The sequence below is a fragment of the Martes martes genome (assembly GCF_963455335.1).
Source record: "Martes martes genome assembly, chromosome: 6".
In the NCBI taxonomy this organism is placed as follows: Eukaryota; Metazoa; Chordata; class Mammalia; order Carnivora; family Mustelidae; genus Martes; species Martes martes.
The window spans coordinates 146,694,593-146,709,476 of record NC_137893.1 but is presented as its reverse complement, the minus strand read 5'-3'; the positions used below and the strand labels follow the sequence as shown (position 1 = coordinate 146,709,476).

At 49.8% G+C, this 14,884-nt stretch overlaps 3 protein-coding genes across 3 annotated transcripts; 1 reads left to right on the top strand and 2 right to left on the bottom strand.

Annotated features, from left to right (window-relative positions):
* Positions 1-360: 360 nt before the first annotated feature.
* Positions 361-2,457, bottom strand: H3C10 (H3 clustered histone 10). The gene has a single exon (XM_080806605.1). The coding sequence runs from the start codon at positions 2,439-2,441 to the stop codon at positions 2,031-2,033; it is 411 nt and encodes a 136-aa protein (XP_080662731.1). The 5' UTR covers positions 2,442-2,457; the 3' UTR covers positions 361-2,030.
* Positions 2,458-4,096: 1,639 nt separating this feature from the next.
* LOC308344772 (histone H2A type 1-B) lies at positions 4,097-4,489 on the bottom strand (the record flags this gene model as incomplete). The annotated part of the gene is made up of 1 exon (XM_080806539.1): positions 4,097-4,489. One exon carries the CDS (start codon positions 4,487-4,489, stop codon positions 4,097-4,099), a length of 393 nt encoding a protein of 130 aa, XP_080662665.1.
* Positions 4,490-4,815: 326 nt separating this feature from the next.
* Positions 4,816-5,204, top strand: LOC308344713 (histone H2B type 1-C/E/F/G/I; the record flags this gene model as incomplete). Its single annotated transcript, XM_080806461.1, has 1 exon — positions 4,816-5,204. The coding sequence occupies one exon, from the start codon at positions 4,816-4,818 to the stop codon at positions 5,194-5,196; it is 381 nt and encodes a 126-aa protein (XP_080662587.1). The 3' UTR covers positions 5,197-5,204.
* Positions 5,205-14,884: the final 9,680 nt, after the last annotated feature.

Sequence of the window (14,884 nt, the reverse complement as noted above, 5' to 3'; positions counted from 1 at the left end):
TATTTTCTACCTGACAGCATATAGATTACCACACTGCCAAATAAGATCTTGAATACGGCAGTAACAAGCTTGGTGGTAACAAGGACAACACTGAATACTATCAGTTTGATTCCAGATTTTGATGATGGAGAACCACAGTTTGAAAAAACAATAGGAACACTTCAGAAAAGCCAAATGCTGTTTTGAGAAGAGTGAGGTCAAATATTCCAGTATGTTGTTCATGTTTCTATATCGGCAAAGCTGGATCCTTTTATTCTAGGCCTCAGGAAGGATTGGAATATTTACTCCACTTACTAGTTTTGCCCTCGGGAGGAAATGGAGGCACAAAGACTGTCTTCTGTTTCCTTTTTTATTGAATCTTAATGTACTTAGACTTTCCTTAAATTTTTATTTCATGATCACGTACAATGCATTAAGGACACACCAATAAACCATGGCCTGTCCAAAAGAAATTCAGTCTAATGGGAATAATCAGACAAAAGCAAATAATGAAAACACAATGTAGCAAGAGACATAAGCACAGGGTATTAGGAGGGCAAAAAGGAGTAAGATCTGTATGAAGGAACATCTGACCTAACGGTTAAAGGAAATTAGGAATTAGAGGAAAGTACGGGGATCACAGCGGAGAATGAGCAAGACTCCTGGCTTGTGAAATGTTCAGGCAAATGTCATGAAGTTTGATACTGGCGATAAAGTGGAGATTGCAAGAGACAGGACGGAACCGGAGGGGATCTGCCCACCACTCCCTTGGTTTAAAATACTATTTATAGACTAATGACTCCCAAATCTTTATGTCCATCCCAGACTGTATCTCCTGAGCTCAGATGTGAGTATTCATCCTTGTAGATTTCCAGGAAACCCTAAATGCATCTCGGACTGATCACCACGATCACTACTCCTCCAGTGAGCCTTGTTAGTAGATGCTCCCACCATCTACACGGTAGCACGAGCCCAAATGATCTGGTGTCCCTAAATATTTGTTTGTGTGTCATTCCTACAGAAAAACTAAAGTCCTGGTACATGGTTATGAGAGAACCTTGAAAGCCCTGAAAGAGCTTAGGTGGACAGCCACGAGATGATCAGTTTTGCACAAGGAGTGTTTTGAGAAGCATGGAGTATCCGTGTCCACAGAACTAAAAATGTCCACAGAACTAGAACCACGTGTTGCTCCTGACTCAATCTTCACATAATCAGAACCGAAAGACTAATTTGGAAAATTATATTTATATTGACTGTGTATCTCCAGGAGAGGGGGCTCTGCCCAGCCAGCAAGAGTACTGATGAGTGCAGACAGGGACTTCAGAATGTGTGAGCCCTTAATAGCTGTTTCCCAGCCCATATGGAAGGAAGGCACTGTTTGCGCTCAAGAACATCAATCTGGTTAGAAATTGGGCCTTAGATTGGAACACTACAGCCTCAAGTGTGTACGCGTTGAGGAAAATGAGTTGCAAGGGAGGGCACTTGCTTTCCTCCAAACAATCCACCTTCCCTAGATTACTGACAGTACACATGTTTTTTCTTGGAAAGTATTAGGGCATTTCTAACTGGTAAAATCATGGCATCATCCTAAATTCCAGCTGTGGACATCCCAATTCTTCTCACCATAAAGTCACTTACAGGAAGGCAGATAGCCTGACTGCGGTCGATGGTTTTAAAAATTAGCAGCTGTGACCCTACTATGCAATTTATAAAGTACCGTGTAATTTAGAAATTTCTTTCCATGTTTCACAAAGTGGAGAAGGATACATTTTGGAGGTAGTCTCACTGTGTGCCAAACAGAAGTTCTTTACTGTTCTGGGAGATGAAACCAGACAAGAACAGGTAAAGCTAAGTAAAATACAAACCGGGCCACCTATCAAGGTAAAGGAGAAAAACAAACCTATAAAGAATCTTGTAGATACTTAGAAACCGCAACTGTGAAATGCCCGGAAATGGGGCGCATCCGTAACAGATCGCAGGGAAACAGACCTTTTCAGCACACGTGGTGGCTCTGAGAAGAGCCTTTGGGAAGGACTGGGAGACCTTGTGGCTCAGGCCCTCTCGCCGCGGATGCGGCGCGCCAGCTGGATGTCCTTGGGCATGATGGTGACGCGCTTGGCGTGGATGGCGCAGAGGTTGGTGTCCTCGAAGAGCCCCACGAGGTAGGCCTCGCACGCCTCCTGCAGCGCCATGACGGCCGAGCTCTGGAAGCGCAGGTCGGTCTTGAAGTCCTGCGCGATCTCGCGCACCAGCCGCTGGAACGGCAGCTTGCGGATCAGCAGCTCGGTGGACTTCTGGTAGCGCCGGATCTCGCGCAGGGCCACCGTGCCGGGCCGGTAGCGGTGCGGCTTCTTCACGCCGCCCGTGGCCGGCGCGCTCTTGCGGGCCGCCTTGGTGGCCAGCTGCTTGCGCGGGGCCTTGCCGCCGGTCGACTTGCGCGCCGTCTGCTTCGTGCGGGCCATGACTCCAACGCTCAGTTGCAGCGAAAAGCGCGAGCTGGTCAGAGTATTTATAGCGAGAGCCAGAAGCTGATTGGACAAAAGGGAGACTACACAACCGCGAACCGGATTGGTTAAGGACTCGAGCTTTTACGTGTGCCCCAAATGCCCTGATGTGACTTGCCCATGACCTCAATATGTATGTATGTTTTCTGTCCGCTTCCTACCGGCGATTTCCAGTAGCAATAAATGCCAGCTACATAAGAAATAGCAATTTTTCTAGGATCCACATCAGAACAAAGTAACACCGCGAAAAATTATTTTAAATAGCATTTTGTTTAACCCAATATATCCAAAATATTAAATGTAGCCAGCAATTGTTAGATATTTTACTTTCCTTTTTGTTTGTACGACCCCGCAGAGTACAATATATTCCGTGGATTCGGCACCCCTTAAGTCAGACTAGCCACGTGCCCAGTGACTGCCGGCCACAATTGGCTAGTGGTTACCACACAGGACAGTTCAACTCTATACTCTCTCCTCTCTATTTCTTATTCTTTGAATACTTAAATTTAATGTTTTAATTTTTCGGCTATAAAAATCAAATTGGCATGTGAGGGATCCAAGGCAGGAAACTTCACAGAGAAACACATCCTTACATAAATTTTTCAGTTGCAGATAATACCAGGCAGTCCCACTGCAGCATGGGAGCTTTATTTTTCTATCTTGGAAATTCAAAATGATAACAGAAAACTACTGTCTTGTTCTATTAATTTGGAGGTGGAGAGGCTGGCTCTACCATGGGCATAAAGCATTGTGTGTCTGTGACTTACCATAATGACTCATAATCCCTTTGTCTTAAAGAATCTCATTCCCCACCACCAATAATCTACGTAGGGATAAACTAAGCCACCCCTTTGCATCTACATCCAGCATTTCTCATTAGCAACCGGCAAAACCATAGGATAGGCTCCTTGCAAGGCATGGTGGATCTTGAGGACCCTGGGCTAGAAGCCACCAAGGCCGGTGATTATAGAATCTAATTCTATTCGAGCATCAGGACTTTTAAGTCACAATAAAAATACTAAGACAAACACATTTTAAAAAGAGTAATGATCATCAGTAAATCAGCTACCTATTGACTTTTCTAATGGAAAATAGAGCGCGTTAGGTCTGTCAGAATTCTAGTCTTTACAAATAGCTTTGGCTCCGTATGGAGGTTTGGGTTGATCCCTCTATCTTCAGAATGTCTTTAATTGCCAAGAGCCAGGACAGTGGGGTTTAAAACTGCTGCCTCAAAGAAATACATCACCAGAATTTATCCCTTTAAGAGGCTTATAATATGGGAGGTTAGGAATGCCTGTTTCTAATGAGTGAAGGAGACAATACATAGTCCGTATTCCAAATGCTGAAGAGCCCAAACCAGCCTTCAGAATGTTCCATACACTAAAATGGGATGAAGGCATAGGATTTTTAGTTTCAGGCCTTATAAAAGCGAACTTTAAATTTCCCTCTTTGGCCCAAGTTGTGAGATTGATGTTAACTGCTGTTAAATGGCTTTTAAAAATACAAAGAATGAAGGTTTTTCAAAGTGCTCAGTTCTTTAGAGTCGTAGGTGGCTCTTAAAAGAGCCTTTGGTTAGAGTGGGAAGAGCTGGGTGTGGCAAGTTGAACCACGATTCACTTGCCCTTGGCCTTGTGGTGGCTCTCGGTCTTCTTGGGCAGCAGCACGGCCTGGATGTTGGGCAGCACGCCGCCCTGCGCGATGGTGACGCGGCCCAGCAGCTTGTTGAGCTCCTCGTCGTTGCGGATGGCCAGCTGCAGGTGGCGCGGGATGATGCGCGTCTTCTTGTTGTCGCGCGCCGCGTTGCCCGCCAGCTCCAGGATCTCGGCCGTCAGGTACTCGAGCACGGCCGCCAGGTACACCGGCGCGCCGGCCCCGACCCGCTCCGAGTAGTTGCCCTTGCGCAGCAGCCGGTGCACGCGGCCCACCGGGAACTGCAGACCCGCCCGCGACGAGCGCGTCTTGGCCTTGGCGCGCGCCTTGCCGCCCTGCTTCCCGCGTCCGGACATGCCGAGATCAAATGCGCTTCTACCAAATGCTGCAAAGGAGGGGCAAGGACAGTAGCTTTTATAACCGCTCTAGGGCGCGAAAAACAAGGTTTGGCGTTCCTTAAGGAGGCACTTTCAACTTAACCAATGGAAACGCGACGCTGGGATCCTTGCGTTCTGATTGGGCAGCACTAGCGCCCGAATTCGGTGGGATTGTCACCAATCAGACACAGGAGTGTAGCTCACGCCGTATTTGCATAAGGGCTTCTATATAAGACGGGCAAGTGGCGCTTTGCGGGTCGTGTTACTTTCTGTTTTCCCCTGAGCGCGGTCGCAGTGTCTCCAGCATGCCCGAGCCCGCCAAGTCGGCGCCGGCCCCGAAGAAGGGCTCCAAGAAGGCGGTGACCAAGGCGCAGAAGAAGGACGGCAAGAAGCGCAAACGCAGCCGCAAGGAGAGCTACTCGGTGTACGTGTACAAGGTGCTGAAGCAGGTGCACCCCGACACGGGCATCTCGTCCAAGGCCATGGGCATCATGAACTCGTTCGTCAACGACATCTTCGAGCGCATCGCGGGCGAGGCGTCCCGCCTGGCGCACTACAACAAGCGCTCGACCATCACGTCCAGGGAGATCCAGACGGCCGTGCGCCTGCTGCTGCCCGGGGAGCTGGCCAAGCACGCCGTGTCCGAGGGCACCAAGGCCGTCACCAAGTACACCAGCTCCAAGTGAGCTCGCCAAGTAAGCGTCCTGTCAATCAAACCCAAAGGCTCTTTTCAGAGCCACTTAACTTTTACTAAGAAAGAGCTGTTGCGCTTTGCCTATTGAAAAGTCTAGGTGACTGGATCCCGGATCATGTTCCCCAGGAGCACTTTGAGCACCCCGCGGGTATCCTGTAAATGAGGCCAGATGGCGGGCTTGGCAGTTCGTGCATGTTGTGCACCGCGTTATAGTGGCGCTTGCCATCACCCAGATCCAGTCACAGCCCCTCCTACTTTGCCACAGCTAGACCTGATGTTGACGGTACAGACGGGAACACTAAAAACAAAACAAACACCGGCGCACTCAAGAGGCAAGAGGCGTCTTGAAGCCTTCAGACCAAATTGAAAACGAGAGCAGCGCGGGCGGGAAAGCCTCACCGCTGGGTTCCGCCCCCTCCCTCCTTGCAAGCAAAGGTGGAGGGAGGTACGTGTGCGGAGCTTCTCGTGGGTCGCTGAGGCTGTCTTGGAGGAAGGCGAGGCGGACTTTGTGGTGCCCTTGCAGGGGGAGGAGTGTTCTGTGGACTCCGGTATGAATATTTGAGGGAAGACAAAGAAGTTAGTGGATATGGGTCTCCGCTTGCTACGGTACAGTCATCTCTGACTCTCAAATTAGGCAAAGCAGAAGTAGCTTACCTGAGGTCACACAGCAAAAAAATGGAGTGAATTGAATTTAAGCTTCCAAACTTTGAGTCCGTGCTTGTAGGATCTACTGCCCGTTTTAGGTCTTAATCCCCACGTCTGGGAGGCTGGAAAGCGCGAATGAAACCCCAGAACAGGCCTTGGCTCTTACCAGTCATTCTCACACAGCGATTAACTGATTCAAGTCTATCGGGCATTAACTCTGAACCCAGAGCCCAACTAGGTTTTAGGGCCACGAGGGCCATTTCTAGGCTCTGTGTCTTGCAGCACATTACATAAGGCATGGATCTCTGTATCTTTCCTCTAAAATGGGAATAAGTTCAAGATTACTTGGATAAATGTAAAGGGAGCTTGCAGCTTTTAGTCCCTTGTTGTTCATTTGTTTTCTGCCCTTGTATCTTTTCATATGTATTAGAATCACATGAAATTATAAAAGTGAAGACACATTACAATAGGAAAACATTTTGCTACAGGAAAGCAGTAAACCCGTTATACTCTGCCCCAAATTCTGTGTATGATCCTCTGCCACCCTATTGCATCAAGGTATTGACAACATGGCAGTAATATTTATTACTCTTTCCAGATTTTAAAATAAGTCTCTGTAATAGTAGACCAACTCAAAGTGATCAATAAAAGTTAACTATCTCTACTTTGCCTTCCAATAACCTTCAGTGGCTTCACCAGCAAATGAATACCACAGTGGATTTTAAAATGCTTTTCTTGCTACTCCTCAAAATCCAACTGTACCTCCTAAACCATTCTTCCATCCAATTAACTAACATTTTATTTAACATTTACTATTCATTACAGGCCGCTCTTTGTGTGTTGGGTTAGGGATGGAAATTCCTGAACAAGACTCTGTGATCTTAATTCTCAGTCACCACTGGTGTCCCTATAAATAGGTAAAACGTTCATGGAGGGAAATTTGGCAATATCTCTCAAAGCAATGCAAATATTTTTGCAACCAGAAACAACACCTCTGCGGTGTCACCGTTCTTGAAATTGTACAAAATGGCATATTACAGGCTTTTGCAACAGCCTGGTTAGTAGTACAGATGATGAGGAGCAATCTGAGTGATCAAAAACGAAGGAATGAATTACAGGGCATTATTCTGTCTGATGGTAAGAACAATTGAGAATGTTCTTCTTCACAATAACAGTAGCTAGTGTTTATTGCTTACCAGATAATGTCCTATAAGTTTCCTTACATACACCCAATTACCCAATCTTAGTAACAACCTGATGAGTTAAATTACTACTTGCCTGTTTTATAGATTATAAAATGGGGATTCCGAGAGGTTGAGTAAATTCCCTGAGGTTGCACAGCTAATAAATAGTGAAAACATAATTTTTAAAAAAAATCTGGCTTCTGAAGCCATATTTGCGACCACTGTGTATTATCTGCCTTCTCTGGGTATTGATATGGGATGATTTCCAAGATCTATTGGCAAGTGCAAAAAATACAGGATAGTGTGCAGTAGAATTTTCTGTATGTATGTTTACACGATTGCAAAATATCTCTAGAGGGTTACTAGGTAAGCTGTCATGGGTGAAGGGAGGATCTTTTCAATTGTAACCCTTTTATGCTCTTAAATCGTGTATGCATTGCCAATAAATGAATGAATGAATGGATAAAAAAATAAATAAATAAATCTGAGAATCCCCCTGCTCAAATATTGAGAAAATAATATTAATAAATAAATACTTCAGTAAAGATGTGTGTGGAAAGCCTCAGGAGCACAGGAGAGATAATATTCCCAGTGTGTGTGTTTGGGGGGGGGGGTAATACAAAACTGTTCTAGGCAGGTGAAGTAAGAAAGTGGGTGTTACATTCCAGGGGTTCGTAATAGTTGGCGGGACTAGAGTCTGCAAGGGTAGGCAGAAGGGAGCAGCCCAAGGGGCTGACCAAAGAGTCCGGCAGAATTTTATACCTGGGGCTTCATTCAGTACTAGGTGTGGGGTCCTTAAAATGTTGAGAGGACCTCACAATAAAACAATCAGGTAGGAACTGTGAAGAGCTTATCAAGTAAGATTCTGAAATATGCCAAATTCTAGATGCCAATTTAAGTGTTTGGTTTTTAAGTGAAGCAGACTCTCAAATTATTTACTAAATCAATCCAGCATCTGTAGGATTTCTTTGCTCCATGAGCATGAAGGAGAGACAGAAAGCATCACCCCTCTGTTTAGAAAGCAGTGGAGGAAACTTACAAATGTCTATTACAGGTTGAAGGGAAGACTTCATAATGCAACTTTGTTACTTTTGTAGTTTATGATCAGATAAGCCAAGGGATCAGAATGGCACACTGTGGGCAGATACAGGTCAAGATCTGTGCAACAATGTCTACAAAGTCCCAGGAAACCCCTTACAAATCAAATCACACTCCTGTGTTTTTATTAACTGAAAACAATCCAGTGGCAGCTTCGAACCCTGGCCCAGAACTCCATATTGGCCAGGCAACAGGGCAGGGCCCCACAGGGCAGCCTCGAGTTCATATTTTACGTGAAGAAATAGAAAAGAGGTTGAAGAAGATTTCCTTTCAGACAAGACAGTTGGGGCACCTAGCATCCTTTGACAGGGCTTTATCGTCTATTATCCGGGAGGTCCTTTCGAATGTGTTTATTGGCTTATTGTCAGTAAAAAGGGTCTTTTTTTTCCCCCTACATTTACCTTTAACCTCCCGTTTTCGTCTCTGAACTTACTCTTCAGTCCGTCTCAGAACATGCGAGCAAGACAGAAACTGTGACAAAGGCCGGAATAATCCACAGAGCTTGCGACCATGTGTGTAACAGGAATATAATTCAGCATCATGCATGAAGGGAAGCAGAATACACACATTATTGCAAATCCCAGTTATTAGTCAGGCAAATCATTGAAGAGCCCATAACTTTACCTCTGTGTGTAAAGAAAATTAATGGCTCTAATCATAAAATAGGACCGTCTGTTATACGGCAGACACTAGTCTAGCACTGAGGAGACCCAGTGAAAAAAAGCCTGTGAGATTTCTTGTTCTTGCGGCACATCGAGGGGAGGAGGGAGCCAGACAATCAGAAATAAATTAATAAAATCTAAACTATATCAGCCCCTTGGTGAAGTGGTTTGTATAAAATAAAGCAAGGAAGTGGGTAAGGAACTGAGAGTCCCAGCTTGAACTGGGAGACCCTTGCACAGGGTCTCGCTGGGGCGTCATCCCTGCACTGAGCGCTGACAGAGTGGCCATCTGGGGGAAGCTGCTCCAGGTGGAAGGAACGGGGGTGAAGTACCCCAGGCAGCTCCTGCTTAGCATGTTCTGGAAACAGCAAGAGAGGCCCGTGTGCTTGTAGCAAAGGGAGTCATGGAGTGAGAAGTTTTGCTTCACATGTCTGCCTGTTTGAGTTCAACTTAATGCCTGCCTTGAGCCTTAAAACCCGGAAGGTTTTTGCGTAGTCGCAGGTAAGCTCTGCACAGTAAGAGAAGAAGCCCCACCTCCACCAGCATCTAGATCTGGGGAAGTAAATGACATTCTTGTAAAACTCTCCCTAAAGAGGTGAATTCTAACAAGACTCTTGCTCCAGCCATACACACCCCCAGCACCAAGACATCTGGAATGACACTGAGGGACTGATGTCCCAACAGATGGCTTTTTACTGCTTAGTGGAATAACAACACATAGAGATGTATGTTACATACGTTAGAGGATGTGTTGGGGGAGTTGTCATATCCTTAGTCATCTACTTCATATTTTCATCTTTTCCCATTTCATCCCACTCTTGGGGACCCCAAGGCTAACAATTTTGTAAACGGTCCTCATTTTGGAAAGGATATAACAAGAGCTTAAACAGGCCCATAAAAAGACATGAACCCTGATATTCATTAACAAATTATTTGTGGTGACAAAAAAAATTGAGGACAGTCCTCTTGGGCAACACTGAGGGAGTAGATTGGGACAACTGCTGTTTTTAGAGGGGGGTTTTGGGGGGGTTACTGTGACTGCATAGTAAGCCAGCCCAAACTTTGTTGCCACAAAACAAACATTTTGTTATAGTCATGGATTCTGTGGTCAGGATGCCTCTGGGATGTCTGGAGCCTCAGATGCGAGTTTTCCTGGCCTGGGGTGGTTTTGGGGATAGGTGCTGAGGGCTGGAATCATCTGCCAGCATCTTCACTCACTTGTCTGTCATGTGACAGCCAAGCTGAGCCAGCTACGGGGTATGGGCTTCTTAACAGGATGGTGGCCTCACCGTGGTCAGACTTCTCATGCGGTAGCAGACCATTCCAAAGGTCATCTCCCCGGTCGCCCCAGCAAAAACTGTGACGTCCCACCTCAGAATAAAAGTCAGAGTCCTAACAAGGCCCTACACTGCCCTACAAGTTGTATGTCTGATTATTCGGGATGGAAGGGGACAAAGGCGGGAGCAGGAATGTCACTGTTAGAAAAGGCCGCTGAAAACCAGATGAAACAGACAAGGTCAGTTTAGGAAAGCTGCGCGATCCTAGGGATAATTCTTTGTCTAGGATTCCTGAGAATCTCAGGACTTCCAGCCCCTCTGGTCCTGACCTGTAAAAGCCATTTGTGCGCCCATCCACGGAGACGACTACAGCACTCACACGTTTTCCAAATACCCCTGCAAGGGGCGGTACAGTTGGATTGGAAAAAGGGAGAGAAAAAATTCAAAAAAGGTCTTAATTTTAGTAATTGAGATTTAGTGCCTCCGTGATGCATATTTATCACAAGAGGTACCTGTTAGAAAACGGCCCCCGCCGGCCCCATGGTGTAATGGTTAGCACTCTGGACTTTGAATCCAGCGATCCGAGTTCAAATCTCGGTGGGACCTTCGTTGCTTTTCTTCCACAACTCTTTTTTTCATTTTTCTTCCTGCTATCTCCCGTCTTAAAACTAACATTCCGCGCTCCCCACCCCCCCAACCCCGCGTAATCCAGCCAGTACAGCAGCCAGAACGAGCAGTAATATAACCGCAAGTCTGAGCCCACAGACCAGGGGCAGAGAGCCGCGCGGGAAGAAGCCGCCGCCAATCCCGGAAACTGCGCGGGGACCCGGGGGTGGTGTCGGGGGAAGTGGGGGCGGGGAGCGAGTGGGGGAGAGTAGGGGAGTGTATGGGCCGTGGGACCTGGGAAGGGCTGGCGACCTGGCCCGGGAGCGCTCTCCCGGCGGCCTGGCCTCCCTCCGCGCCGCGCTCCGGGCCTTCCAGCCACGGCCGAGCAGGTGCACTCGCCGCCGGGCCTCGCCCTCGGGCCGCCCAGTCCCGCCGGAGCTGCCCGCGCCTTTCCGTGCGACCGCTGCGCTCGAGGGGGCTCGCTGGGAGGCTGTGCCCTCGCTGGTGCGGGCGGCCGCCGCCGGTGGCCCCGTAGAGGATTCTCACCCAGGACAAGCCTTTCGGCTCTCGGGGGGCGCCTTGCTCCCGTCGGTGACGGCCGCCTTTACCTGCCCACACCCCCAGCCTCGCTGTCACTGTTCCTGCCACGCCCCCACCCCCGCCCCCACAGCTTCTAGTCACCCACCCGGGTGAACTGGTCTCTATTTTCCCATCCCTCTCCCCTTCTCATTTTTTATCTGCTGAGCGGTTTTGCCCTCCTCTCTGCCCTCTTGTTATGAGGTTCGGTTCTCTCCCCACTCCTCCTTTATTAACTTACAACTTTATTAATTTATTAACTTAGACCATTTATTAATTTAGAACATTACTAACCCAGCCCTTCTCCCTGAGGCCATCCTTGGCTCCCTTTATCGGGGCTTAAGTTCTTCTTCTGTGTCTCCTCAGGACCCCAAAACCCTCTTCTCATACTTGTCCTAATTGCTTGTTTAATAGGTCCTCCCCCATGTTCAAGGCCTCATGTTCTCCAGCGAGAGGTCTCAGTCCTGGGGCCTGTTCGCCTTTCCGTTCCCAGTCCGGCAGACCCCCCTGCTGACACAGGAGCTCCCAAAGACGTGCTGAGCCCAGAGCCCTTCGCCTGTTCTGGTCCGATCATCCCAAAACCCAGAAGAGCCCTTGCCTGTGCCGGGTTCGCAAACATCCTGCTCTGCTTCTTGCCACATTTCCTCTGACCCCTTTTCCTTTGGTGACCCCTAGTCTCTGCCCACACTAAGAATGAGCTTGGCCCAAGACTGGAGCACCAGTCTCCTTGGAGATGAACATCAGCCGTGACTTTTTAAAAAAGATTTATTTATGTATTTATTTGAGAAAGAGCTAGCAGGCAGGGGCAGGGGAGAGTGGGGAGTGGAAGAGCAAAGGGGAAGCAGACTCCCGGCTGATCGGGGAGCCCAGACCAGGGGCTCAGTCCCTTGACAGGGAGATCATGACCTGATCCAAACCCAGGAGTCCAAGGCCCCAACCATGGCTTCTCTTAATGAGACCACTCGGTAGCTAAACGCAGGAGGGGTGGGGGGGTTGGACCACTGTAGTTTGCATGTTTGGGGTGAAAATTCACCCCAGGGAAGAAAGGCTGCTTTCACTGCATTCCTGCCCAGTCATCCTGAGGTCTGCATGGGCCTAGTTTTGATTTCCTGTTGGCTGTAAGGATCCCAGCCTACTGGGGCCCCAGACTCTAGAAAGCACTAATTGCATGTTTGTGAGTAAGTTGAAGATTTTTGAGTGCTCCCCAGGAAGCAGGGTTTGGGGCTGAAGGTGCCCTATTTCCTTCCCAGGAAGGAGACACCGGCTTCTGAACCGGGCCCTTCCTGGGTTCTTACTCGTGCCCCACCTTGGCTCCCATCCCGGTTAGCTGAGGGAGGGAAGAAGGCCCACGGGAGGAGGCCACGAGCAGCACCGAAATCCCGTTCGCTAAACGGAGAGCCGCGCTGCTCAAGTCGGGGCCGCCTTTGGAACCCCGCAGGTCAAGGCCGTCGGAACGGCTCTTCCCTTTGGCGTTACAAGATGTGATCAAACTACTGTATTCATCGCTGACTAGTTTTGCCAAGGAAGAGAAATCTGCGGGTTTCTCAGCGCAGGTTTAAGAGTATTTCCTTTGTGAGGACCTTTTCCTTATCTCTGCCAGGCTTGGACGGTTTGGACTCGCCTGTGGAGGATTTTCACGCTCTTTCCTGAGGATCTCCTACCTCCTCTCTGCAACCAACCAACCGACCTTGACCATCCTCCGCCTGTTGGAGCTTGAGCCCAGCCTTCCAGAACAGACCGAGTTGTGCAGCAGCAGCCGCCCTGCAGAACGCCCGCTGCCAGGGGCTCCCGCGCGAGGCCTGGCGTGTGCAGGGCGAGTCCGCGTCCCGGAGCTGGGCTGCCCGCGCCTGCGGCGTTGGGGGCGGTTTCGTTTCGTTTCGCTTGGCTGCGCCTTACGCCGCACGTCCACCAGGGGGCGCGCCGCCCTCGAAGCGCGCCCCCGCGGAGCCCGGAGACCCGGGGGCAGCAGCCCCCCCCGCGCAGGCCGGAAACTGCATCCCCCCCGCCCCCCGCGGTCCCGCATCCACAGGCTCCGATTCCCGGAAGGGCACGTGCAGCCCCGCGCAGCGGAGGAAGTGGCCGCGGCCCTCGCTCGCACGCCGAGTGCTGTCGCGGGCGCCCCAGGGAGCTCCGTCGGGCGCCGGGGCCGGACGGCACCCCGCGTTCTGCGAGACGTGTCCCTCCGCACACACACGCGTTCCCGCGGGCCGCGCGGGCTTGACGGGGGGCGCCCGGGCGAGTGCGGGCGACGCGCGCGGCAGTTGGCGCGGGGCCTTGATGTGAGTTCGGGGGCCTCCGCTGCGCGCGCTTTCCGTCCCGGCGGAGGACGCGAGGGCCCGGAGCTGCTGCGGGAGCGCTCCCGAGGGCCCCTCCCCGCGACCCGAGGTGCGCCGGGACCGCGGGGACCCTCCTCCCTCCGGCCCCCAGCGCCCCCCCCCACGCACGGGTGTCCCCCGCACAGGTGCCCCCGCGACCCTCCTTGCGCGAACAGACCCCCGCCGGGGGCTTTGCCGAGACCCTCCCGCGGGCGGTCCGCGGGCTCCCGCCGGTTGGGACGGTGGTTGGTGGAGGGACCCGAGTCTGAGAAAGCAGCGTGAGGACCCCAGGGCTCTGCCCCAGTTGTGTCCCCAGTAAAGGAGCGACAATGGTCCCACCTCAGGGCGGCCGTGAGCCTGAGGTGCGGAACACGACGAAACACCCGTCCCGGGGCCCGCGCCTCGGGGACGGTCGGTCTCCGTCACGGCCTCTCCTGTTTTGCGGCGACAACCCGTTCCCGCACCGCGAGGGAGGGAATTCGGGGCCGGCGGGGGGGTCGCCTACGTGTGGAGTCGGGGCTCCGCAGTGAGACTCGTGCGCGACAGGTGCGGGTCCGCCCCGTCCCAGAGCAGGAAAACGCGGCGTGCGTCTAAGCACCTGTCAACCCGCAAGGTCGGGGGCTTGGGGAGGAAAACTCTGTCTCTGGGAACCAGAAAAGCCACCCGGCAGGTGGGCCCCATGGTGTAATGGTCAGCACTCTGGACTCTGAATCCAGCGATCCGAGTTCAAATCTCGGTGGGACCTTGGGCTGAGACTTTTATGTACGTCCTGATCATTTCACTACCTTTACCAAACCCTTTCCATTCCAGCCCCTAGAAATTGGCATCCACAGACCCGTGACTTAAATGGGGGAATCCCATCCCTTTTATTAAGTTCCAGTACAGTTTTCTTTTTCATATACTGTATACTTATGAAAAATTATACAATCACTTTTTATTGATTGCATGCTATTAAAGACAACTCAAACCAGAAGAAAAACACTTAAAATAGAATTTAAAACACTTGAAATAACTAAAACTCATATCTCAATTTTTGTTTTTCTGTTTTAGACTAGTATGATAGGGTAATTAATCACAGCCTTTAAGCATAAAAATGCAACATTTGGGGACATAATTCTGTGACAGTTACAGAATAGAAATACTTTTAAAAGAGAAAGAAGAATTCACAAACGTTTTTCAACTGTTAAATAAAAGCATGCCATATTTTTTAAATTGAGGTATAATTAGTACATGACGTTATTTTCAGGTGTACAACATAATGATTTGATATTTATATGTATTGTAAAATGATCACCACAATAAATCCAGTTAACATCA

Excerpts from the sequence above, each read along its gene's own strand:
- H3C10 (XM_080806605.1), bottom strand. The coding sequence starts at position 2,441 with ATGGCCCGCACGAAGCAGACGGCGCGCAAGTCGACCGGCGGCAAGGCC.